Below are 27,980 nucleotides of genomic sequence, written 5' to 3' on the forward strand. Positions count from 1 at the left end.
ATAGTGTAGATCGAGCAGATCTATGAAAACTTGAAAATCTTAAAAATTAGAGGTCCAAAAATGTATTACAAGCTATAGTATTTCTAAAACTTGAAATTTTTTTTTTTTTTCTCATGTCCATGCATCTTGAGGTCGAGGTGATCAATTTGAGGATATTTGGGCATCAAAACAACCTCTTACAGTGAAATTTTCGAAGTGCGCCTTAATTTAATTGTTTAGAGTCTCGCACTTACATAAATTTTCTAATTTAAATGTCTCTTTTCAAATTTCTAGAGCACTGGTTGCTGCCACTGACCGGTCTTTTCGAACTCAAAATTTAAACCAAGGGATATAATTTCCTAATTAGAACCCTCACAAACTTGAACATTTTCCAACATATTGCAAGAAGCCAATACATCTCAAGTGGTATTCAAATCTAGAGATTTCATAGATGACATTCCCTTTTCACGAGAATCCTTATCGAACAAAGCAGAGATTTTTTTTAATTTTTTTTTTAACTTTTAATAAAATAGTTGACATATTTTTTCTAAGATTAAACTTATTCTAAACCAACAATATCCTTCAATTTGCATGGACTCTAAATGCATAAAATCAAACCCAACCCAACCCACACCACAAACAAAAGCCAATTCGTGACTCTTTCTCACATATTTCATCAACTCCTCCTTTTTCAAAACCAGGGACCCATGTTTCTAAATTGTTTTTCTGATAGTTCTCTTTCTTTCTCCTTTTTGGAGGTTTTGACGTCCCGGAACACCAACCCAACCCACTCCACTCCACAAACAAAAGCCAGTTCATGACTCTCTCTCGCATATTTCATCAACTCTTTAAGTTTCTTTTTCAAAACCAGGGACCCAGCTGATAGTTCTCTTTCTTTCTCCTTTTTGCAGGTTTTGATGTCCTGGAACACCAACCCAACCCACTGCACAAACAAAAGCCAGTTCATGGCTCTCTCTCTCACATATTTCATCAACTCTTCAAGTTTCTTTTTCAAAACCAAGGGACCCATGTTTCTGAATTGTTTTTCTGATAGTTCTCTTTCTTTCTCCTTTTTGCAGGTTTTGATGTCCTGGAACACCGACCCAACGCACTCCACACACAAAAGCCAGTTCATGACTCTCTCTCTCTCACACATATTTCATCGACTCTTTAAGTTTCTTTTTCAAAACCAGGGACCTATGTTTCTGAATTATTTTTCTGATAGTTCTCTTTCCTTCTCCTTTTTGCAGGTTTTGATTTGCAGGTTTTGATGTCCTGGCTTTCTACAGAAACAGCCTTGCAAAATTGGTAATTTTGTATGTTCTTGATATCAATTTATTATTAAAATCAGGAGCTATTGTCGAGCCAATTTCCCAAAATTCCGTATTTTCATAATCTGGTTTGGGAGAATGACTTGGAAAATAGTGCGACTTTGCTACAGTTACTAATATCAAAACAGATTTTAAAATGGAAATCACCTTCATTAAGCGTTTGTTTTTTAATAAAATTAATAATAGCCTGTTTGTTTTTTAATAAAATTAATAATCACGTGTACTGCCAAACCAACCTGAAATAATTGAGATAAAACTTGGATGATGATGATAGTTTATACTCGCAACTTATGATGATACATTGCAGGAGAATTTTTTTGGTTGTCTGAATAACATGGTATAAGAAACTTGTCCGTGAGCTACATAAACAGAGGACGATCTGAAATCTGAAATTCAGTTTCTATTTGGAAAACATGGAACCTTCATTAGTAATCGTAAGTGCATTTCTTCAGCTAAATATCAACAGAATATGAGAAAATTCTGGTCGTGGCTTGATTTGATATAAATGTTTCACCTGAAATTTTTGCCTCAAAATCAGCCATTTCAACAGCAAATATGCTTGTAACGAGTCTGACCATCAAACACATTCGACTTGACGGAAATTTGAATTTTTGATTAGACATGATGGAGTACAATCATCGACCATTGTATTATCAATATTTATCTGAAGGATACAGTTTCTATGAATAGAAGAGAAGTCTAGAAAACACTTTGGGCATGGGAAATCTCTATGATGGCTCTAAAATCAATTTCCTCCACCAGTTATCAAATTTGTAGCTCAAAAAATGATCCCAAACTTGTGGATCCGAGAAGCCTTGAAAATGGACAGTCTAAATAGTATTACAATATACACTATTTTTAAGGCTCCAAATCCTATTTTTTTAATGATAATGGTCAAGGTCGAGATGACTGATTAGAAGGATTTCCGACGCCGGAACTATAATTTACAGGGAGTTTCGATGCGAGGCATTACTTTTTTCCATGAGCCCCAGGCCTTATTTTAAACTTTTCCTTCCCTAAATCCAATAGAAATAATCACACTTGAAAATCAGGAAATATAGGGCAGAGTGAGTGAATATCAGACAGCAGTTTGCACATGACTCCATGGTGCTCCTAACATATTGAAACTTGAGAGCCATTCTCAGGCCTACATATATAGGTCAATTGATCATGTGTACATGCATGCATAAATGCCTGTAACCATCTTCGATCTGGTTTTCATGCACTGAGTCTCCAAGTGTGAGGCTCATGGGTTCCCCATAAAACCCTTTTTAACTCATCTTTCAAGAAAGAAGAAAGAAAAAGGGCTCAGACATCATATATGAATCATGAACTTCTTCTCAACACGTTATAAATCTCATGAGAAAAGAATCAAACAACAAATTTCACACACAAAGATTACGAGGAGAGACTCTTGGCTCCTACTATTAACATCTCAGGAGTTGGAAACCTCAACTTTGCACACAGACAATCAACAGGATGGCCCTTCATTCCTGCTATTATCTCTTACAACTGTTGTACAAACAACCTGGTGTAATATGTAAGGCTCAACCTCATTCTTCGCATGAATGGGTGCAAATTGCATAGCAAATGTGTACCCCAAATTGATGCCAAGAAGAAGGGGAAATATTACAAAAAAAACATAGGAAGTAGAGGGAATGACGAGGATTGCATACTTTTCATGTTGGCCTATTCAACTCCTGGTACATAAAGCATAACTATCACTTCATCTTTGGCTTTTGGATCTCATAGTGACCGTTAATAGCAACAGGTGCTTTGGATTGTGGGTGTTTGCTCTTCAGGTTTTGGTTTCAAATTATTTCTCTTCCCAACGGTTGATCCTTCCTCCAGCAGGCTTGGCACATCCAGAATCTAAAAGGCACCACATAAAAATTGTCTCAATGAAGAATAAGAGAATAAAAAAGCAAAAGAGATTTGGTGAAGTGCTTTCTCAAACTTTTTTCTTCAAAGTTTGACATAAGAGATAAATGTTACTATAGATATTTGAATTAATATGGCTCATTATGGCACTCTTGACATTTGAACATGATTGTGCACAGCGCAACTTATCACTAAACATTTCATGTTTTCATCAACTAATTTCCGACTGAATGATAGAACTTACGAAAAGGTAGTTTTGCTTTGATTATTGACATGGGCAATGTTGGCATTTCTTCTCTGACTCCATTTAGTTGGAAGAATATTGCAAGTTTATTGGACCTTCCTGCCCTCAGTAAAAGGGGAGAGTCAATCCTTTTGTGAGATTCATGTAAATAAAACTCATCATGGAATCCCTCATAATAAGAAAAGCTCACAATACTATAGGAGGTCTCTCTATTTCCAAATTCTAGAGTTACTTTTGTTCCTTCGAGAGGCATTATCACTGTTTCCTTGAACTCCAAAAAGATAAAAGTTAGAAGGAGACAAAGGAGAAGAAAATGAAACAGGGTCAGAAACAATATAGAAGATAGAACTGTCAGCCTGTCCAAAAGAGAGAGAGAGAGAGAGAGAGAGAGAGAGAGAGAGAGAGAGAGCATGGGTTTGCTCATTTACATTTCACAAATCTGAAACCTTATCCTAGCGAATCACAAATTTCTTGAAGAAAGTTCAAGTGTTCTTTTCAATTAACATCGTTTGTGAATCAATTTTGGGGCTACTCTCAGCCAGTAGAAAGTTCTCAACTTTTATACATCAGCACTCCAAAAGCCCTCTGTGCCTGTCATCAGATACTGTCAATATGGGTTCACTGTCATGGATAATTGACTCTATGGCCACAAATCACATATCGAATTATTCTTATATTTTCTATGTACCGCTGAATGGTATCATGCATGTCACTCTAGATTTTTTGAGAAGTAATCCAGCAGAATAAGATGGTCGCTCCAGCTATAGAAGCTTGATCCTCCTCCGAGACAAGGGATCTCGACTCCAGAAATCTTTTGAATTTAAGGATCTCAATCCGTGATTAGGCATCTGGATTCCTGGTTAATGGGATCCTGATCCCTCTCATCAAAATCATGGGTCTACGAGTAAGGGGAATCGAGATTCCACCACCATGGAATCGAGTTTCTTTTACTTTAGAACAGAGGATCACCAATATATTTTGATATCCCACAATGGTATCCATGGTTTGAGGCTTGAAGTTTGAACTTCAAACTTGTGAGTCACAGAAATAAACACCATAGCATACAAGCTACTACCACATCGACAAGTTATGGAACCTGTAGATGACGGAAAGCAGCTGCAAAGCTAAAAATTCACCATGTCCTTCCCTAAATCCTTTTTATTTCACTTACCGAAAGCTCTATATCCTTGTCTCTAAGGCCCTCTCATTTATCAACCATTACAGAGACCTTTGCCGTTTGACCCTTTGTTTGCTTCTGGACCTTTTTTTTCTCAGAATCTAGAAAGCATTTGACCAGTTGTATGCTCAATTGCAAGTGAAAAGACCCACACAAGGAAAGACAAGGACACTGCATTTTCATCAAATGCTGGAGCTTCTTTCATACCTGAGGCTGTAATTTGATACCTTATTTTGGGGTTTCAGTTTCACTTCTCACTTATGAAACACATTCCATGATAATAAAAAATTTAAATATTTTAAAAAGGAAAAAAATTGGTACTTAATAATACTTTTCAGCTTTGAATTTGGAAAAAACATGAATCATATAGTTCAAAGAACTTCATTCCTGAGCTAGATTACCCTAGTTAAGTGCTCTTGGGGAGCCTCGACTCTGAGTTGGACAGACCTTGATTCCATATAGTTTGTCCATCAATCCTGGACAAATTTGAATCACGCTCCCTTCATATTGGGATCGAGATCCCTTTAACGTATGGATCTTGATCCCTATCCCGTGGATCTTCATGCATCTCTTGATCCTGCATTCCCGAACCCGGTCTAGGGTCTGACCTCATTCCTGATCTCGATAACCATGGTTAGAGTTGATAGAGTTGGAACTGTTTCTCTCGACTTGCATATCACCTCTAGTGTTTTTCTGTTCCAGAGTTGGATAATCTGGTATCTATTAGTTGACAATGAGTCATCTTTCTAACAAGGCGTTACTATTAGTAAGATCGGACAACATGGGAAACGCATGGTTTTCATTCAGAATACTTTCAACCATGACTGGTTCCTCAGAATCACCCTCAACAGCTTAGCCCAAAGAAAGTGAAGAAGACACTGTTCTAAGACTACAGCAGAGATCATTGGGGAACCTCATGATGCTAGACTGAGACAGATGCGTAGGGACAAGATTCGACCACAGTATGTATCGTTTGTAAGGGTCCTATTGTACAATTAATTTCTCAGGTGCATTTTCATATTTAACAGTCTTGCCTCTACTCATAAGTCATGACGGGTCTTCATGTTATTTCATAAACGCACTCATAAGCATGGAGGTTTAACTCCCCATTTTCATTTATGAAAATTGCTATTCAATTTCTCACTGATATTACTAGTTGACTAACAAGTGAGTCATACAATACATTGGGGAAAAGCCAAAACAGATTGACTCATGAAATACATTGGGGAAAAGCCAAAATAGACCAACTCATGAAATTTACAATTTCCTTTGCAATGGTTGAAACTTATATGTAGCTCAAAGAGGCTGATATGTAATTTTATAAGCCGTTAATTTTTTGATCGAATGGTTCTCAGAGTTTAGAAATCCAGAATATCGTTATTTCAGATTTGTCTGGATGTAATCTGTCATTCTCCATATCTTTGCATCAGGTTTAGGAACCAATATATAATCCATGCAACTAAATTGTAGGCTAAAAATATGCAACCAACCTTATTTCCTTGAAGATAAAATTATGATCCAATGACTAAGAACTTTAGACGGCACAGAAAACCATAGAATACGTTATTTTTTTCTAAAAAAAAGCCATTATTAGGTGTATTCTGAGAGTTTGTACCTTCAATGCGAGTTCCTCAAAGCATTTTTCCACATTTACTCGAGTTTTGGCACTGCATTCAAGAAACAGGCATCCATATTCTTTTGCAAGTGCGATTCCCTCCTCCCTTGTAACAGCCCTCTCATCTTCCTGGAATATAGGTGAATTGAGGCAGTCATGATACAATGATAAAACATATATTCAAAACAAAGGCGAGAAAGGCCAGTACATGTCTAATATCAGTTACTAACTTACAAAAACGTATAGTTTGGAGTCGAGAATATCATAGAACGACATAACTCTGGAGAGATTACCTTAGTGCATGTTTACCTGTGCCAAAACTTATAGAACTCCTCTGTTTTTCTTTGCGTAGTAGAACTCATTTATGTTACCTAGAGTAGTTAAAAAGAAAAACAATTTTTTGCCTTCCTAGGCACAATTGTCACCTGTAGTCTCTGTTGGTAGTGAAGTACATTGGGTTTAGACCATAAGATGTGGACGACTAACATGACTAAACATTATATTTTTCACCCTTATTGATCTAATGTTTTCCTTGGCCTCAAGGACATGTAAAAAATTTGTCTGGCAGCTATTACCAAAACTATCAAGGCTAACCAACCCAGATAATGGATTAATGTCAGTTACTATTCCTAAGGGAAATTTCAATTAATTTCCAATAAATATGGGAGATCCTACAGTATTAAAATTCTACTGATCCTATTACGGGTCTACTCATCTAGAAACCAAATTATTCAGACATCCATGAAGAGCTAAAGTAGTAGTAACTGCATATAGCCTCATTAATCAATTAAAGTCATAATAATTCGCATAGGGGAAAGAATTCCTCAGCCTTTAGTTGTTGAAAACGCCTAAGATTCAGAATCGATTTAGTAGTGGCTAGAAGATTATTGTTGTTGGAATCATTGTCCGTAAAGGGTGAATTGCAGGAATCGAGATTCCTACTTATCAGAATCAAGTTTTGATCCAAATGGAATCGAGATTCCTACCTCTTTGAATTTGAGTTCATACAACTCTAGAATTGAATTTCAACCAGTTGAAATCGAGATTCATACAAATTGGGGATCGAGCTTCAACCCACTTGGAATCAAGATTCCTATCTCAATGGCATCGAGTTTCAACCCAATAAAGATTCCTAGCTCTAGATATTTGCATTTGAATGTTGATTCCGTGTTACCAAAACTTCGATCATGCGTTCATCGAATTACTATTCGGTGCACTTAAGAACCATGGGATTCAATGTTCTCCAATCTGGATTTCAAATAACTCAGATAGGATTTCATAAATATTTGAAGCGAGATCTCATGTTGATAGAATCATGGTTTCATGCACCTATAAACTGTAGTATTTGATTATGTGGAATTTGGATTCCCAAAAAATTGAACGAATATTCTATGAAGGTGGAAGCAAGATTGCATGTTAATCAAATCATGGTTCCTTGCACCACGAACTGCAGTATTCTATGCTATGGAATCTAGATTCCAAAAAAACCAAATCGAGATTCAATAAATGTAGAATTAAGATTCAACTAGGGAGGAATCGAGATTCAATAAATTTGTAGAGATTCCTAAAATGTGGAATCGAGATTCTTTATAAAAAAAAAAAAATGTGGAGTCGAGATTCTTAACTTCAAGGAAACGGGTTCTATGAAGATTCATTTATGGAATCGACCAATCGAGATTCCGAGGAGGAATTGCCACCTGGGGTGAGAGATACCAGTAGCTATGATACAGTCTCCTAGAACTTAGTCAAGCTAATTGGATTGTATTGCAATTATTTTATACAATTTTGTCTAGTTTTTATACAAACAAGATTCATCATCATCATCATAGCCTTTTCCCAACTATTTGGGGTCGGCTACATGAATCCCGGTCCGCTATTCTGCTTTATCAAGGGCCATACTAGTCCACCTAAGTTTACTTTTGCATCTTATCGCCTATTGGAGCCAAACCTAAGTTCTCCTGAATGTATTTATTTCGTACTTTATCCCTTATTGTCATGCCACTCATCCATCTCAACATCCTCATCTCAACTACACTCATCATTTGGATATGATGTTTCTTGACCGCCCAATATTCCACCCCATAAAGAAACGCTAGTCACACAATTGTCCTATAGAACGTGTCCTTCAGCTTCATTGGTATGCAGCGATCACATAAATCTCCAGTTGCACATCTCCACTTTGCCCACCGAGTTGTAATTCTGTGCGGCATCTTCCTCAATCTCTCCATTTGCTTGGATTATTGACCCAAGTTATTGAAAGTGTGTCAATCTATTCTGTTTGGAATTTCTTGGTCGTCAATCTTAACTACTTCCTCATCTCTACCCCTATTATTACTTAACTTGTATTCCATCTACTCTATCTTCGTTTAGCTAAATTTAAAACCTTTAGATTCTAGAGCATCCATCCAAAGTTTTAACTTTGTGTTGATGCAGCTTCAGGTCTCATTGGACAAAACTATGTCCATAAACAACATACACCATGTTAACTCATCTTTGTAAGTGACTAGCTAAGTCATCCATAACTTACACAAAGAGGTATGGGCTCAATGCAGACCCCTGACGTGGACCTATTGTTACTGAAAACTTACTCATCTCTCCACTGATTGTTTGCACACTTGTTAGCACTCTCTCGTACATATCTCTCACTACATCGATGTAGTCTCTAGAGAATCTTTTTTTTTCCAACACCCACCAAATTAAGTCTCAAGGTACTCTATTATAGGCTTTCTTTAGATCAATAAAGACCATGTGGAGGTTTTTTTCCCTTCACCTTAAACTTCTCAATCAATAGCCTAAGTAGGAAAATAGCCTCAATTGTTGACCTCCCGGGCATAAAACCAAATTGATTTTTGATACATTTGTTTCATGCCTTAGACATTGCTCAATCACTCTCTCCCACAACTTCATAGGGCGACTCATAAGTTTGATCCCTCGATAATTTGCCCAATTCTATATGTCTCCTTTGTTTTTGTAAATAGATGTCACAATACTTTTGCTGCATTCATCTGACATTCTCTTTGTTCTCAACACCTTGTTGAACAACTTGGTCAGCTAGTCAATGCCAGTCTCCCCCATACACTTCCAAACTTCTATTGGATACCATTTGGTTCTAAAGCCTTTCCAATCTTCATCCTCTTCAAAGCTTCTTTCACTTTTGATATCCTAATCCTATGAATGATTCTATGAGATCCGCCCTCATTTATATAATTTTTCATAAAATAGTAATAAGTGAAATAAGGCATGGTCTCTTATTAAGGCCTTAAAATTAAACGCCCCTAAGATGTTTAGGGGAAAAAAAAACCCAAGAACAAGTCTCAGGAAATCTCTCAAAGGTAATGTCATGAATGTCGCTTAGGCCTGAGGATCCACTCCTATCTAACATTTCCCAGTCTACACAAATGCCTTTAGACATCCTCCCAACATCCAGAAAACTCATCACATACATGAGCCATTTAGAGCAACAACTACACCAAGAAATTATGCTTGACAAGGTTCATCAAAAACTACGCCAAATGACAGACATACTGAGTACCAGACCCAAAACTCCAGATACGAGTTAGCACATGTAAACTAATCCCCTGGGTAACAACCATATTCATCAGCGGGTCAGCTGTAATTCGAGTAGCTTAGACCCTAGCATGGGCAAGCAACAATGTTGAGTATGATGAAAACTAATTGTAACAAAAAAACACACACTTTGGCAGTTATTAACCTTGTTTTTTTTTACTTTTTATTCTTAATGACGATTAAGGTCCTTAATACCCTTCTCACATGTAAAATTCACATATTATGTCGTCGAAGCATTACCCATTTGAAGCAAGTTGGAAACTATTCTTGCCTCTCCACTTTTCCACTTTTTCACACAGAGGACTTGGACACTGAGCTAAGCATTGGTACTATCTAATGTAAAGACTACATGATTGTAGGACCCCACCTCACTCTAAACATCCGATATCATAACAAGTATTGCATGTCTTGCTAACTTCAAAGAGCCCATCCCGGAACTCCCATCAACTACACAGGAAATCTAACCACCTAAGAAATTTCAAAACTTCTAGATGCACAGAGTGCCATCAATCTTATTACAACCACAAGAAAATTTACATGACCAACGTGCACAACCTTGAAAACTCTGATTATTTGAAAGTTCAAGAAATATGGTAGTGCTACATAATCGAATGTCAAACTAGAATAGCAGGGTTTGAATACTGGAATCCCATGAGATAGTCCACTTCTGATATATCTTTAATATTCTTGGCCTAGTTCACTTGCCAACCCATATATTAATCAAATTAATGCCATGCAGGTTGCTAAAAACCATGTCCTCCACAAGTGAATCAGAGATGTTTAGTTGTCAAAGAAAATATAACTTAAATTATTGACTAAACTCAAGTTAATTTCTCTCTCATATGGCATCAAATTTCTTGGGATCTCATAGAGTAGTTGTTATTTCAGTTATCTGTGTCAATTGAAGGCACACTTGGTATGTATTATGCCAAAACTATTCAATCAGCATTTTTTATCTGCAGCACTTGTTTTTCCAACTCTTACTCTAAACTCCATTCCGCACCACAGGATACTTGTAATCTAAATTGCAGAATGAGACTTCTATCCCTCGTGAAATGTCAACCAAGAGGATGCAAAAAGCACTATTATAAACATCCTCCACCACAAGAACATGGTAACATAAAAAGGAATTACCCCCCACCGGAGGACAGGGCATAAAACCCTGTCCTCCATTAGTGAACTATACTCATTTACGTTGCTAAAGACAATATAGCAGAGCAACCTCAAGTTAATTTCTCACACCTATTGCCTGAAATGTCATTGCTTCTCCTCAGTTAGTTGTTACTTCTTGAATTGTCTGAATTAGTTCAAACAACATGTTTGAATACATATTATATAAACACCATGCAACGCGCATTTTACATCTTTGGAATTTTCTCTTTTTTATTCTTTTTAACTTTGTTAATATAATTTCCTTTCAACACTATAGGATACTTGGAATCTGAATTGCAAGATCAAAGATCTATGGAACCTTATGTGAACCAAGAGGAAGCTAATGGTACTGATGTAGACATCCTCTATCCAAGGAATATCGCACAAATAAATAAATACCATTCATTACCTTAATATTGTTTATTAGTGACTTGTTTATAAATTGTTTTATTTAGTGTTGATGTAAACTTCGTCGTGGCCGGTTCCAAGTTGGATGCCGGTCCCAAGCCCGGAGAAATCCAGAAGGTTGTGTTAGGTTGGCAGCCAGTTAAAAGCTTTTGCCACATCTATGTCACAAATCTTGATCCATGTTATATGCTCATGCTAAGGTGCTCCTTGCAAGCGACGTTCTGTACTAGCACCCTGGTGCAGTGAGAAATGATAGCGAGGGCATTCCCTAGAAGTGATGTGCCACAACGACATCTAGTTGCTAGGGCATTCTCTGGAAGCGATGTGCCACAACGACATCTAGTTGCAGTGATCAGTACCATTTTGGACGAGCGCAGGTCAAGAAGCCAGCCTAAAATAATAGGACTCAACTTGCCACATGGAATTTAGGAACGCTTAACAGGTAAAAGAAGTGATTTAAAAAACGGATCAGTGCCCCGGATCCGGATCGGTGAATCGGCGATCTGGATCGGGAATCGGCCGACTCGGAAGGATTAAGCTCTAAAAAAATCCAAAAAATTATTAAAATTAATTATAAATGCTGTCTTTTAGGAATCCAATAAGAAATGTGGGTACTCCATTGTTAACTTTCACTTTTTTCATTAATTTGTGAATATTGATATGTTTTTTCTTTGTATAAACTTATGTTAATCATTAAATTTACATCACACATAAGAAAAATCATATAATTATCATGGATAAAATATATAATCATACATGGACTACCATAAAAAGTAGATTTAATCGATAAAAAATGGCCATCAAAATCTCAAATTGGCGGAAAGCCCTAATCCCCTAAAAATACCCAAATTATTACAAACTAACTAACTATAATCCAAATTTATTACAACCTAACTAACTATAATATTATATGCTGAAATTAAAATTGTTGGTTTAAATTTTATAATTATTTTATTATACAAATAGTAACAAATCTAAAATATTTTGTAATACGATCCAATTTAAAATGTATTATTGAGAACTGTAAGAAAGATAATGAATTACATGATTTATAACACAAAAATTAATAAATAAAATAAAAATTTGGTTAGAAATTATTAGAATGCATACCAATTTTCGAAAGAACACTTTAATTTTTCACAATTTTAATTTTTTAGATTTCTAGAATAAATTTAGTAAAAGAGATTGTTAATAGAAAGCGAGAAATTCAAATGGAATAAATTTCTTTAAATTTTTTTTTTTTTTTAGATTTATAGAATAAATTTAGTAAAAAGATTGTTAATAGAAAGAGAGAGATTTCAAAAAATATATATATATTTTTTAAAAAATTTATTTTCTGCTTATTTTTATTGTCAACAACAATAAAATAATATGCGCCCAGGCGGAATCGAACTTGAAATGTGAAGGCTTAACGTGGAAGTGATAACCTCTCCGCCACATCAGCACAAGTGTAATTGCTTTTTACATTAATAATACTTGTCCAAATTCTGTCGTAATTTAATGCATCGTGGGAATTATCCCACATCCAACAGCATGCCTTAGTTTCGCTTTTATAAATTGCTTTGTAAGTTCCTTGAGGTTTGCGCACGTGTGCCTGAGGTTGCCATCCACGCGCACCCGATGGGTGACGGTAGTCTTCCACGTGTGAACCAAAGAAAATCGATATTTTGCCACTTGTTAACTCGTTATGTGACTTGCCATGTGACGTCATACGGGCGACTTTCACCAGTGTATGACGTCATACAAGCGATTCACTGTGCAAACCTGCCGATTTGTTCTAGAACCGGGCGGTTCCCGGTTTTACACTGGAATCGGCAAGGGGTAACCGATTCCAGTGCCGACTCGGGCGAGTCCATTGCGACTCGCCAATTTTTATATCACTGGGTAAAAGTATGGAGTTAATAGATACAATGAGACAAATGAGTGTTAACATAGTTTGCCTATAGGAAACTAAGTGGGAAAAGGTAAAAGCTAAGGAAATTAATGGTTATAAACTTTGGTATATAAGAATATAGAATAATAAAAATGGCGTAGGCATAATAGTAAACGAATATTTAAAAGATAAAGTAGTAGATGTTAAGAGAGTAGGTAATAGGCTTCTATTAATTAAACTTACGTTAGGGGATGAGATAATTAATGTATTAGTGCTTATATGCCACATATAGGACTAGAGAATAAAATTAAAAGACAATCTCGGAGGACATTGATGGAGCAGTCCAAGGAAACCAAATGGAGAGAGGACCTATTTAGGGATTAGAGGGAACTTAAATGGTTATGTAAGAAAAGATAATAAATGATATGAAAAGGTACATGAAGGATATGTATTTATGGAAGAAATGAGATGGCTGATTCTATTCTTGATTTTGTTATGCCTTATGACCTTGCTATAGCAAACATCTACTTTAGAAAATGATATGAATATTAAATAACTTACAAAAGTGGATCTTACAAAAAACCTTACAGACTTCTTTCTAATCACAAAGGCAGATCGACCATTATGTAAAGACTATAAGGTTTTCCCAAGAAAAAATTTGGCCATACAACACAGACTCATGGTTATGGATGTTCGCATAACGAGAGATGGAAGAGGAATGAAATAAATAGCGGTCCAAAAACATGGTGGTGGAATTTAAAAGGGGAGAAAATAGACTTATTTAGAAATAAATTGATAAAATAAGGAAACTAGAATTCTGATGATGAAGTTAATGTTATCTGGAATGGGATGACTTATTGTATCAAGAAAGTGACAAAAGAAGTTTTAAGAGAATCTAAAGTGAAAAGACATTCAGATAAGGAAATTGTTTGGTGTACTAAGCCAATTCCACGTGACACAGAAAAATTTCTAAATGCAATGCAACAATGCTCCACTTACATGAATTTTACATCAACGTATACAATTCCAGCCACCAAACTGGACCTCTCATACACTTAAAATGAAAAGAATTAACAACTCTAATTGGTCCCTTAACAAATTCAAACATAAGATATAATAAGGAGATTGAATCAGTATAAGACCATACTCATGTACTCAAAATTACAACACTATATAAATTACATTGCCAAATTATACATCACTTTGGAATTTCATCAAAGACATCAAAATCAATCTCCTCCACCAAAACATTTATTTACGTGTGAATAATTGGTTTAATCATGGAAATCCATATATCGAGTTCATATTGCATTGTTTACAGCCAAGGACGGGATGACTTCTATAATGGCATTAAGATATAGGCCAAAATACATCAACACAAACATATAAAAAACATTCCATACTCAATTCTACATGACACAGAACATTTAACAACTTAAAATTATAGCAAAGTAAATGCAAGGAATCAAGGGGAAGCCAATGGTCCAACCCTTGTGCCCAGGTCACCGATCGGATCTGAAGGACTTAATATTGTCCCATGGATGATAGCAAGGATAGCTTATAAACACAAGGGCCAATCCCACTTAAGTAATGGTAAGCTTAAGCACACTTCCTTACCACTTAATTGGTTTCAAAATATGAGAGACGGACAAACATTAACGGTGAAAACAGTTGGTAAAAGCAAGGTGTAGACAGCGCATAAAAGATGGGACACTATGGCCATGATGTAGACAAACATTTAAGTGTAGTTTCTCAAAGGAAATGCCTAGGATGATAATCTCACAATTTGGTACTCAAATGAACATTATATGTTTGATAATATACATCTCCAAAAACCTCAGAGAAATCAGGTGGTGTTTAAATTACATGAGTCTAGTCTAAACTATGCATATAAGATGGTATAGATGCATAGTTTTCCGAATACTTAATACTCATGAACAATTAAGTATGGATTCATGGAAAGGCTATTGTAATCACTAATTTACAGCAAGCAAAAGGGATGGAAATGAAGTCTTTCAAGGTACATGATGGAATTGTGAAGGTTTTCTCATATGTGGATAATGAAGTAAACTAGATACCATGCATTAATGGAGTGGATTCAACTTCATATGGCCATGGAGTTACCTTGCTACAAGATGGAGAAAGATGACCAAAATAAGTGAGGTGTGGGTTTCCTTTCTGTCTCTCTTTCTTCAAATGAGTTAAGATGGTTTGAAATGAAGGCAAATAATGGTATTTATGTGACTTCATAAGTGGCATGATCTTAACCCTTGATGCTCATCATCCATGGTATATGAGAGGGCCATGATCCCAGCCACACATCCCCATCCAGCCACCAAGATGTAGGGATGTAATTTCACACGATTATCACCACATTAAACCCTATGTTGCCAATTTACCTCATCTCCAGAAGTCTTAAATAAATCTCCAACAAGCCATTTTATGTCCAGCTTATACTTTTGAAATAAGGAAGATCAAGTGAGAGGGGAGTGACCTTCATGGTTTTTTTAAATTCTCATTTTGTTAAATATTTAAAAATAAAAATCTACATGGCTCATCCAATCAAATTGTACCATTGTGTAAAAAACACATGGGTTCAACAAATGACATAATGCCACTTGAAAAGGTTGGTTTCCATTGAAAACTTAGGGTTTAAGCCAAATTATCAAGGACTACCATTAACCATAGGCACATATGACCAATGCCACACATGTGGCAATAAAGCATGTGATTAATATTATTCACTTCAAACAATATTTTTATTTCAAACTGCATAAAACACTATTTAAAACAATTTCACAAATGCCATAATAGGACATCCACCTAGGGCTCCACAACATGATGATGTCAACGCCCCTAGGCTGACGTGGGCATGTGTGGGCCTTCACTAGCATGTCTTGTTAGGAATTTTCTCAAACAACATTAAAATCCTCATTTCTAGCTCAAAAAAATTCTGAAAATTTCTCAAAGATCTCAAAAATTCTCCAAATCATTTTCCACTAAAATTATTCACTTTGGCATCAAAATAAAATCGGACCATGGGTAAATGAGATCTCATGGTCAAGATTTAGGCATCAAAGTAATCCACTCAGCTAGTCCCGAAATGATGATCCATTCTTTCGGAGTGACCCAACAAGCCTATGCTCCACAGTCTTTGGCAGAGACGCATAATCTCACTTATCAAAGTCACCCAAATCAACATCCCAAAACTCTCAGGTGTCAATGGATTACAAGTGCACCCCTGGGGGCATAGAAATACTCACTGACAGGTGTCATTCTTAGCTGGATCATAACACATCAAAAGAGTGGCTTCCAATGTGACTGTAAGTGCACATGCTATATAGGGTGGTCTAATGCCAAGGTTTCAACTCATGTCCCTTGATTTATGACCATCCTATGCAAGGTCATTACTCTTAATGTACACGAGTTCTAACCTCCTTTCGGTTATGTATGAGCACCCTTGATAGAGCGGAATGGTAGAATAGTATTCATGTAGCCGAACACAAATTGTCAAGATAAGGCTTGGATGATGATGATGATGATGATTTGGTGACAGATAGGAAGTGCACTTCTTTTCCTTTTTTATTTTTTTTTGAGGGGTTGGACTCAAACTTGAGATCTAGTAACAATGTTAACTGCTAATGACTCGAGTCCAAGCCTGATTCCTAGATAGAAAATGCACTTGATGGGCTCTTTTTGCAGACACCTTTTTCAATACACTTCATGCTAGGCATATAAAAATGAATAATTGCAACTTATGCTTAATCCATGAAGTATAACCTCTATCATACAAGCAACAAAACAATATACAATATCAACATGGCTAAAAACTTGAGGCTCATCTTTGAAATAAAAAGATTATGAGATCCTCCATAAAGCTTTGGTCAAAGAAGGAAATAGTTATAGCCACAATATAAATATACCTTATCAACTTTGTTTCCCACAAGCATCTTGATACAATCTTGGTTTGTTGAATAGAGTTCCACTTCTTTTGCCCATACCTCTGACAGATTTACAAATGTCTCTCGTCTTGTGACATCATAAACTGAAACATTACAACAAATCATCTAAAATGAGACTTCTACAAATGTAGTTATGGTTCCTTGCTATCAGGTAGTAGATTCACATTCTTTAAAGTATATCCTGAACAACAATATTTTAACCAATAGATCTGCAATAAATATTTTCCATCCCAAGAGATAGCCTATGGCATTGGACGTACATGTTGAACAACACAATACTGTGTTAAGTAGCATGACTAATTATCTGTCATTAAATAGTAGGATACACTACTTTAATACAATAATGGAACAAAATATGGTGCAGGGCCATTCCATGGGGATTCTGCTTCATGGTTTAGCAAGTTACAGACTTGGCTATAAAAGAATCTAGAGTACCAATGTACCTTCTGCTACCCCTAAGGATAAAAAGTTAATGATTCCAATGATGTCCTTTGAGTGTTCTGTCAAAGATAGAGATGACTGGGACTAACAGAGTTTGGATCTATTTCAACTATGAAAATAAGGCCCCACTACAGGCGTGTGCAGTAACTTTTCAGATATCAAATGGTAGTCCGCATTAGTTACTTTTTGCATGCATGAAAGATCCCATTGGCTACCTTGTAGAAGACTGTTGGTTTTGGTTATGACAAGGCATAGAGGGACTGGATGAATTAGAACCCAGGTCAAGCACAAAACGACACAGAGGTGATCACAAACAACCCGCTCAGGTCTCAATTTCTGTATTGGATGAGGCAATGGTACACGTTTCTGAAAGACCATGACATGAATCTGGCCAAGAAAGATATTATAACTTGTTATGTATCGCGTTTGTAAGAATAATGGTCTTACAAAGAGCCCATTAAGCTTAAGGGAAGAGATGCAGTAGATACATGAAACAAAGAGGGATTGAGGCTTTCTTTACTATGGAATACCACTTCAGCAGCTTGAAGAGGTTGAAACAAAAATAAATCGGGTCAAGTGCATGTTACACATCGTGGATTTCAATTGACATCCACAATATACAGTTAGATACTACATTTTAAAGGTAGAAGAGAAAGGAAAATTGTCACTAATGAATAAAAATGGATCTCTTTAGGTCAGACACAAAAAATAAATTTAAAAAAATGAACTTGATGCCTCTACAAGGAGAACACTGTATTTGACGCTTGTGAAATGTTGGTGGATAAAGTTGTTTCGAATTCCAATCTTAGGCAGAACCTCAGAGGAAAGGATATTGAACCATTAGAGGAAGTCATGGCTTTGCTCCAGAAAATCTTTCTACTTGACAAATTGATATTATACAATGATCTGGACCCCTATTCATCTAGCCAGTTCTCCTTGAAAATCTTTTACTAAATGATTGCAGGTCAAGGAGCAGTAAGATTGGCATTGAGCTATGCCTGGTCCATGCCAGCACCCCCTACAACAAAGGTGTTGGTTGGTTGGCCATTATTGACAAGTTACTCAGAATAGAACAGCTTCAAAACCTTGTCATGGCTACACCAAACCATTGCGACCTCTGCAAATCTAATGCAGAAACCTTCTCCCATGTTCTTCTCCATTGTCTATTCACACAGGAGTAGCTCAGTGGAACAGCTATTCACCAGCTAATATTCTGTCCGTATCCAATGAGAAGGAAACCTACTACGGGCAATGTGAATGATGCAAATCTGTAGGCTGTTTGGCTTGAGCGAAACAGGAGGATATTCGAAGGGCAGTATCAGCAATCACATGTTCTCATCAACAACATTAAAGATACCATCTTAAGTTGCACCAGTATGAGCAAACGAGTTCTGGGGTGACTCAGCTGTAAATTTCCATTGTCAGTGGAGGAGATTTCAAGAAATTAAAAAAAAAAAAAATCACAAGAAGAAGACTAGTGTCTCCCAGGCATCCATCAAAGTGGGTTCCTCAAAGGGGATCCATCAAGTTGAATTGCAATGGAAGTTCACTTGGTGATCCTGGCCCAGCTGAATGTGTAAGTGTATTCAGAGACCATACTGGGAGGATTTTATCGTCATACTATGAGACTGATGCAACGCATGCTGAAGCTCTTGCCCTACTCCAAGGTATCAGACTATTTCGAGCCTTTTGTTCATTGAAGATGACTCAATTAACATAATCCAATGGGCATTTAGAAAGGCTTAAAGCCAATGGCGATTGTGTCACATATTGGAGGAAGTATAGGAATAATTACATGGGGTCTCTTTCTCCTGCCAATACATATGGAAGAAATCATTTTTTCGCAGGAGAAAAAGACCAGCTCGCCTGTGAGGGAACTACCAGGAATTCATTATGTATAATCCCTCATGCACTTAGTCACAACAGACTTTGCCCATTCTGTCAACTTGATCCTTTCTTTTTTAACTTGATATATATGTACAGCAAGAGTATATATTTGGATAATTCACATATCCACTGGCATAAAGATTTTTTTGACCTCTATACCGATTTAGTAAATCATTATGCAATTTATATATTAGTTAACCTTCAAACTTAGAAATATATAAAAACCAAAACAAAATCGGGTGGTTACCACAAACCTCAAACGCCTCTGACACAAGAACCCACACGATGTGGGCCACTAGTATATGTTACAGCCAAGGCTCCACCACCCTTACAATATGAAGGTACTAAGTTTCGGGGGTTTTCAACCCTTTAGAGGTTAGTTCTTTTCCTTCACTATGGTCTTCTTTGGTTAGTCCATTGAGTCAACCAACCACAAAAATGTTTTTTTTTTTTTGAGAAAGTTAACACCAACCACAAAAATGTTGACATTAAATGTATTGGCATTTTGCAAAAAGATATTTTGATTTACTTCCTCAATAAAAATCATGTTATATTGCCTGAAAGGGCAAAAGGCCAACACATCTTTCACCACTTTTAAGGGGTATGAATGGAGTGAAATAACTCAAACAAACAACTTCAGATAGTTCTTTACAACCTTCCCCCACATATTCCACAGTCCATCACACTCAAGTGAGAGACGAGAGGCAGTCAGTGGTTCAGTTGAGTTTTGGTGAAGTTAAAAAAGCATCTGAAGCAATGGATGAGTTAAATTGCTAGGACCTCAATTCTTTTATGTGAGTCAGTACTTGATTGATAATTTGATGTCGACATAGAGGTTCTATTCTTATGCTGTATGTAAAATCCATCATTTTTTAGTGGTTTTGAAACAATCAAAGTGATAATATGGTAGAATCATAAATAAAGCTTCAGAAGGAGCTAGCTATTCAAATACAAACAGGTTAAATGGAAAGAAGTTACAAAGTTAAAAACAAACCTAATATAATCCCCTGTGCACCCCTATAATATGAGCTTGTCAATGTTCTGAATCTCTCCTGTCCAGCTACAATAGTAACACACTTTCCACAGTGAAAATAATAAAATTAAAAAAGAGAGACATAATTTTCATTAGTTTGTGACTACTTGTTATATAATAATTTCCAAAAACTTCACAATCATAGGCATGACTATTTTCCTCTAACAGTTTCAATATCAAATATATTGCAATTGCCCATCTTGCGTAACGATTACACAATTAAAGATCATGGAAATGTTCAAATTTTTCCTTTGGATGAGTGGAAATGTTCAAATCTAAACAAGTAAAGCAAGAACTATATGGGAGAATGTAATGGAAAGTGCATGTGGGTGTTAAAAAGTTTTAGGGGTATGTGTGTGCATGCACGCATAAGCACGTGTGTGCATGTATGCGCTCAAAGATAAGGGGAAGATGTTCCATTTGAACCAAGATACAGCTTCCTCGCCTCACTACTAGTTTCCTGATCTCATGGGGAGGAGAAATAGACTAACCATCTGCAAGCATGAACATGATATTAGCTAATCTCCGTGTATATTCCACTTCAGTTTGTGCACATCAAACAGCATTAAGAGTTATTAAATGGGCTTTAGAAGGACCAGGACACTAACTTGTGTCTGTCACTAGTGCTTCAACTTCTGCCTCAGTCAAGTCAAAGATATCATTTGGTAAAACTAAATATCTTGAGCTGACCCAGGAATAACTAGGTAAGCCCACCCAATCCTGCTACATAAAGGCTCCTTTCTCAGACTTGAGCTTCAAAAAGCCTTCCAGTTGCTTGCCCCACCAACCTCTATGACTTTACTAGGAAAATTACAATTGGGTATTGACTTCTGCTCCCAATTCAGGTCATCCATGCTAAGACAATACTGAGTCCCTACTTCATATTCCCGATGAGTCATGCCTATTAGATCAGATAGAATATGCTTTTTTTTCCTTGATGGATTTGATTTTCTTACTAATGACTGCTTTAAATACAAAAGAGAATGGTAACGGTCAGGTACCCACATGTTGGGAACTCTATACAAAATGGGGCACAGGTACATCCCTTATGGAAGTATAATTTGAATATCAAAAAAACTATTGGCAGCCAGCAAGTATGGTGCTCATGTACATAAACGACATCCTAGACACACTAGATAAGACAACAGAAGGAAAATAGATAGAGGGAGAAAAATGAGTGGATCAGATAGAAATCGTCGCATTGGTGTCTTTCCAAATAGCTTAGAAGTTGAACAGAAGGCACAGGTTCCAAGTAAGAACCCTCTTCCCGAGAATGGGATGTTGAATACGCAGCCCAGATCACAACCAACTCTAGCATCACTTCACAAGTGTCAATCAGCTTGAAAAGGACCAATTCCATAGAAGATGCTCCATGGTTTTCTGGGACTCACAATGCATGCTCACTACTAGGCATTTGGATCCCATGGTTTTGGAGGTTGTCCATTGCTAGGATCTTATCAAAGATAGCCAGCCAAGCAATAATCAGGACTCCATAAACAAGTGAAATGCTAGTCTCCCTTTGCTGTCTCCCCTCAAGAATCCAAAGGAATAGCAGGAAATGCATGAGAATGAGGTCTGCAGAGCAGACTGGACATTGATTTGGAATCTAAGATTAACATCCCCTGCAGTAAACTCAATGCCATGTCAGAACTTCTACCTTAAAGAAGAAATCTGTCTCCATGCTCCAGTAATATTGTCGAACGGTGCCCAAAAGAAATGGACACACATTCGTATATCAAGAATCCTTACACATATAGTATGTGTGAAAGCCTCAGTAGCAGCGGTATGAAGGGTGAGGGAAGCTCCTAGCATTAATGGTTTAAAGCACTGTAATTTAGAGGAAACCTTCAAAAAGCCACTCACTAGACTGGGGAATAACTTGGTTCATATATATGTTAACAACCATCATTTCCCATACTCAAATTCATGTGTTTGACAATAAATTCACGCAATTGGTAATTACTAATGCATTGCACTAATGATTATAAGTTTTCATCAGTTTACATGCCACCAAATTATTAATACACCATATTTGCAAGGACAGAAATCACAATCTCTTCAAAGATGTGACAAAAATAAACGAATATATAAATATAATCCTATCATTTTATTTTATTTATTTTCTTTTTATTTTTAACAACAAAGAAAGAGCATCTATGTAGTTTCACAGAATGTAGACAAACAGAGACGACTACAGAGGGGGAAGACAGGAGGTAGGCGAAAAAGATCTCATATCCTAGATTGTGATATTCAATCCATAATCACAAGGCATGTAGGAAAGATCTTTCACAATGAAGGAATATCGTCACTTTTCTTTCTTTTTCTCATAAACAAACCACATGAATGACCATTCAAGGGCCCCATGCACCTCTTAAAGAATGTTTATTTAATTGCTCAAGGACATTGAATGTCCATACAATGGATAAAATGACCCAAAAGTCCTAACTTTTTCAAAAATTCGTAACGGCAATTTTAACCTGATATAGCAAAATATCCTACAAACACTCTAACTACTTCTCTAAACAACTCCTAAAAATATAAAAATATAAAAATATAAAAATATAAAAAAACCCTAGAATCCATAAAAAACTTTAAAACCCTAAAATAAACCTAAAAGTAAAAATAAAATTGTATCATTCGAATATAAATAAAATTAAATATAAATTTTTTTTTCCTGTATCAATTTTGTATAAAAAATTCAATATGAATTTTAATGATTGTTGAATGAGGATTAATATTGAATTGTTGGCAAAAATGTAATTATACAAATGCTAGTTTATTCAACCCGTCTAGTGGAAACAAGCATACCTGTATCCCAGATTGTGAGCTTCAACTTTTTGTCCCCAACAGTGAGCACTCTGATTTTAAAGTCCACACCTACACATAAGTGACACAAACTAAAATTTCAGTGAAAGTCAACAGAAAAAGGAGTTATTAATTGTGAAAAAACAAATTTCTTTTAAATGCATAGTCAATTGAAGCTAAAATATAAGATCCTTGAAGAAAATATTTTCATATTAATTGCATTAGATAATAACAAAATAAGAAACCAGAGTTTCAAGAAGACGATAAATACATTGCCAGTACCAAATGAGAAGAGAAATGCAAAGGATATTATCATGGCATCATTTAAAGAGGACATCCATGGCAATTCATACAAGAAATATTACAAATTTGGTTCTGTTCAATATCCGTCTCTTTTTCTACTAAAAGGGATCCTTGAAATGCATTTTCTTTCTGATAAGGAATAATTCATATAATGGAGTATACATATAGTTGCTCCCAATGGTGCAGACCAATAGAAACACACATAAAACAAAAAGAAAGACAAGATGCACGAGATAAATTAAGGAGGAAAGGTGGAGAGTGGGCCAATAGAATAAGAGGGATCACATCAGCAATCAGCAGGGAGTCCCTTCAGCCACCATCATTAGAATGCACATGTATGTCTCAAACTATAAATAACAAACCAAATGAACAATTGCTCCTCTATTTGGAAAGTTGTTGATCAATAATTTTCATTTGGAGGATGCAGATTTTACATTGAACAACCATGAGGAGAAACTTGTGGGACTATGGGTTTCTCAAATTTAGCATCTGTAGTTTCAGTAATCAATAAAGCCAACCAAAATCTTTTGTGGGACAAATAGTATTTGAGTTAAAAGAAAAGGCATCACAAGATGATAAATCAACATTTTTTATTTATACAGCCCTAGGAAAGCATATAACCACATCAAGTGTCCCTTGTATTGCACATAAGTTCCTCAAGTTTCATACTGGTATATACAAAATGACATAGATATACATCGATAATATGCACACAAACATACATATGTACACAGAAATGTACTTCTATAACATAATTACCTTTTCTCTGCAACCACGTACAAATTTCAAACTGGTTTCATGAAGTGCTTCCTGAAGTAAGGCTCTTAATAAAATAAACACTTAGCCACATGCATGCATGTGTATTCCACCACCCACAAGTTACAAACTGGAATCACATATGGGTTCGTGAACTGTGGATTCTTTTCTCTTGATTTTGTTTTTATTGGGAGTGCCATGAATTCTGATTTTAAAGTATGAGAAGATGCAAACCTCGAACTTATTGGTAAAATCTCCTAATAAATCCAATGTGTGTAAATTGCATGGCTGCCTAATTCAGAAAACCACCCATGAATTGCAAATTAGCTTTGCAATCATATTCACTAATTGAGGTTCTCTCTATTTGTTAGGCGTAACTCAAATCTCTTATTGTAATCCTGAAAATCGCAAACAGGATAGTGAACTATGAATTTATTTGCACATCACTAATATTAGAAAAGAACTGAATAGGTCGCTTTTGTCACATAATACTCCTTAACACAATACCAGTTCCATGGATCCAGGAAATAAGGCAGGTGACCCTATGCTATTTATCTGGTCCATCCAGGGGTGGTATAGTACTTGATATTAGGTTGATGCCTCAGAATATGGAGGTGCCTCTATCATTATTAAGATCAATGAGTACGAGAAAGCTATTAGGTGTAGACGACTGAGCAGGGACACCTTGTCCGTCTGCACGAGTATGCGACTAGTGCGGGATTTGGTACGGATCACCAGACACTAGTGAGAGATGTTTTCCCCAATCATTGACTTAGATCCGGTTGCCCGAGACACCCCTTTCTCACTCGGGTGGGAGCCACGATCAGACGGCACCACTAGCGACATCAATATTAGCCCTGGTAGTAGTACATGATCCATCTATAGAAGAAACGCCTAGAGCAGCACCTAAGTAAGAAAGACTAGAGGGGAAGGATCAGGTCCACGCACGCCTTCTCGAGGGCTATTATACTACCACAGCAGTCAAAGCGAGCATGAGCTGGACATCTAGCTATGATAAGCCGAGCTGTTCAAGCTTCTCGTTCTCGAAAGCCAAGCCATCTTAGAACTTGATGCTGCAGCAGATGTGCTGTCGATCCCGATCTTGATCCAATCGTCGATGAAGCAGCGAGCCAATTGCATCGTAAGTAAGAGCATCAATCTATTTTCCATTACCAGTTCTTTTCGTTGATCCGGAGCACCACCACCGAGGGCCTAACACCAAGCAAATCTAGTTTCAGGCAAAGGTGTTTCCACAGATTAGTTTTAGATACGCTAGTCGCAGATTGAGACCTGATCTAGTTGTTTCGTATCTAGTTCCACCTCCTTACATGAGTGGGCTCACTCACCAAGAAGGGGAAGGGGGGCTATGCAAATTGGGGAAGTAGGAAGAATCGGAGGGCACCGCGTTGACCAATCCTTACAACAAGAAGTTAGTTTTAGACTTTTGCTAACCTTTGCTTTCTTTTTTTTCCCTCAAAATTGCTTATTGTCTTTCATATGGGCAAGCATATTCAATGTAGCTAAATATTCCATGAAGGAGAGACGAAATACTGTAGCAACATTTCTATGCTTTCAAAGGATGCAAGGAGGCCATTTTCCCCACAACTTGGGAGCAAAATATTGCGTCAAGTGCTAAACTAAAGTGAAGCCTAGTAATGGTGTTCCGTGGTGGTGCCCTAGTCTTCTCAATGATATGCATTGTAATAATGGCTCATGAGTCATAAAAAAATGATGCAATACCACATGGTTCACCTTTATTAATATGGGCTACATTTTGAAGCTTATGATATTTTCCCATTGGAATGCTAATTGATACATTTAGAGAGCTCAACAAAGTAGCTACCTCATTGCAGATAAAGGTTAATATTACCCCTGACATCTTCTCCATTCTCCCAAGAAACAATCGTATCCATCAGGATGCCTGCCATGTATGCTGTAAAGTTACAACCTTCAATTAAAGCCTTTCTCCTACGATTTGTATTTGCCAAACTACTTTTTGGTATTTTGTATTTCCTTTCAATATTACATCGCTATATTCACTGGTGATGCCAGCCAAGAGAGGCATGCCCCTCATCAAAGTGCAACTTCATTCATTCATTCAAGTTAAGCTTTTAACAGCCACAAAAAGGAAAAAGTAGAGATGAATGCAACTGCTAACAAATGAATCAAGTCCAATAAGTATCCTTTGAGTCTTACAGACCAGATTGTTGCAAAATCCACAATTCTAAAGTACCAAGAAGTTATTATGAAATTATTGCAATTCACTTTTATTTACTATATGGTTCCTCTATCTTGCCACAGGTACCGAACTATTTTCTGGAACAAAGATACACCAAAAATTTGAACTCAGGTCTCATACTTAAGGTTCAACTCTCAAGCAATATAATAAGAGGTGAGCTTCCAAAACATAGCTTAGGGTCACAATATATTTGCATTCCTCACAACATAAACACATCAAACTTGAAGTACAGTACCTCACACAAATTTTAAGTCCAAACCCTTTAAGATAAAATAACATAACTGTGAAATGCATATATCCAGGCACACTGCTTCATGGGCAATTAAATTTAACATGCTGTAAATAGAGAAGAAAACATATTGGACTTGCCCCACAAATATGATTCACTAACTTAAAAGAAACAGGGGTGACAAATGCATAGGTTCACTTGATGAGAACGCATCAACTCAGGCACGCATGCATGCAAATCCATGAGTATATGAAATCACGGATGAGAAAACGTTATCAGCACATATTCACAGTCCATAAGGGAATCAGTCATCCTTCCAATACAATTACAACCCACTAATTATGTCTACCATGGTCAGAGGCCAAGGTCTATAAATCATAGAACAGAGAAGTTACCCTTTGCATTATGTCTTAATCAACATAAATGCACAAGAAGAGGAACCTTTGAGGGGAAAAAAATAGCTTAAAGAGGAAAATAAGATCAGAGTAGACAAGATCAAATCTAAAAAAGTATGCAAGATTCATTGAAGCTTCCAAGGCCCAAATTATGGTCTTAAAAAAACAAAAAAACAAAAACACACCCCATTTAACCAAACCACATAGAGATCGCACATTTGAGGACTACTGTTAATCAACAGAAAAAAATTTGCAAAAATCGAAAAGAACCCAAGAAAGTGTAAAGCATTACATACCAATTGTAGGAGAGAGATCATTAAAAGATTGAGAAGTGAAGCTGAGGAGAATGCTGCTCTTCCCAACTCCTGAGTCCCCCACCAACAAGATCTTAAAATGATAATCATAACTACCTTGTCCAGAAGATGAACCCATTTATTTACTTAGCTCTGGGTCCTCTCTCTACTGCATGAAACCAGAAAAAGCTTCAGCAGAGAGAGAGGGATGCCCCTTGATGGGGAACAAATGGAAGTCCTTTAAGCTTATTAGACAGGGAGAATATAGAGTTTTGATGGGTTTCTCAGTGGAACTGGTTTTGTTTCCCCATCATGGAAGATGAGAGAGTATTCTTTGATTGTATAAAAAGGCGTGTGTTACAGAGACAGAGAGAGAGAGTGGCATCTATTCTTTATTTTCTAAAGGAGAC

The 27,980-nt window shown here is 36.6% G+C and overlaps 2 protein-coding genes across 13 annotated transcripts; one reads left to right on the top strand and one right to left on the bottom strand.

The window, feature by feature from the left end:
• The first annotated feature begins 551 nt into the window (after positions 1 to 551).
• On the top strand, positions 552 to 15,442 carry LOC110007144 (uncharacterized). 10 transcript variants are annotated; one of them, XR_016059935.1, is made up of 5 exons: positions 552 to 792; positions 891 to 936; positions 1,059 to 1,108; positions 1,230 to 1,287; positions 11,224 to 15,442. XR_016059935.1 is itself a non-coding variant. In XM_088872804.1 (5 exons), the coding sequence occupies exons 1-5, from the start codon at positions 582 to 584 to the stop codon at positions 1,637 to 1,639; spliced, it is 387 nt and encodes a 128-aa protein (XP_088728930.1). In that variant the 5' UTR covers positions 552 to 581; the 3' UTR covers positions 1,640 to 2,028. The 10 variants fall into 10 exon arrangements, 1 of the variants encoding a protein (XP_088728930.1); XR_016059931.1 differs by having other exon boundaries at positions 552 to 788; positions 891 to 940; XR_016059934.1 differs by having other exon boundaries at positions 552 to 788; positions 891 to 940; positions 1,059 to 1,104.
• On the bottom strand, positions 2,633 to 27,980 carry LOC18432956 (ras-related protein RABC1). 3 transcript variants are annotated; one of them, XM_011624587.3, is made up of 6 exons: positions 27,574 to 27,980; positions 23,359 to 23,427; positions 20,512 to 20,577; positions 17,151 to 17,272; positions 6,228 to 6,356; positions 2,633 to 3,182 (listed from the first exon to the last, which is right to left on the bottom strand). In XM_011624587.3, exons 1-6 carry the CDS (start codon positions 27,707 to 27,709, stop codon positions 3,069 to 3,071), a joined length of 636 nt encoding a protein of 211 aa, XP_011622889.1. In that variant the 5' UTR covers positions 27,710 to 27,980; the 3' UTR covers positions 2,633 to 3,068. The 3 variants fall into 3 exon arrangements, with proteins under 3 accessions (XP_011622889.1, XP_020522116.1, XP_088728929.1); XM_088872803.1 differs by having other exon boundaries at positions 3,114 to 3,534; XM_020666457.2 differs by lacking the exon at positions 20,512 to 20,577.

Source organism: Amborella trichopoda, chromosome 7, assembly GCF_054954075.1.
Source record: "Amborella trichopoda isolate Santa Cruz 75 chromosome 7, AtrichopodaSantaCruz75HAP2 v2.0, whole genome shotgun sequence".
In the NCBI taxonomy this organism is placed as follows: Eukaryota; Viridiplantae; Streptophyta; class Magnoliopsida; order Amborellales; family Amborellaceae; genus Amborella; species Amborella trichopoda.

What these genes read in the sequence shown, in the direction of transcription:
- LOC110007144 (XM_088872804.1), top strand. Translation starts at nt 582, where the DNA reads ATGCATAAAATCAAACCCAACCCAACCCACACCACAAACAAAAGCCAA. An exon ending in CACTCCACAAACAAAAGCCA is followed by an intron (nt 793 to 890) that starts GTTCATGACTCT and finishes TCCTTTTTGCAG; the next exon opens with GTTTTGATGTCCTGGAACAC. An exon ending in AACGCACTCCACACACAAAA is followed by an intron (nt 1,105 to 1,229) that starts GCCAGTTCATGA and finishes TCCTTTTTGCAG; the next exon opens with GTTTTGATTTGCAGGTTTTG.
- LOC18432956 (XM_011624587.3), bottom strand. Translation starts at nt 27,709, where the DNA reads ATGGGTTCATCTTCTGGACAAGGTAGTTATGATTATCATTTTAAGATC. An exon ending in TGGGAAACAAAGTTGATAAG is followed by an intron (nt 6,357 to 17,150) that starts GTATATTTATAT and finishes CCTATATTCCAG; the next exon opens with GAAGATGAGAGGGCTGTTAC. An exon ending in TTGAGGAACTCGCATTGAAG is followed by an intron (nt 3,183 to 6,227) that starts GTACAAACTCTC and finishes GGTGCCTTTTAG; the next exon opens with ATTCTGGATGTGCCAAGCCT.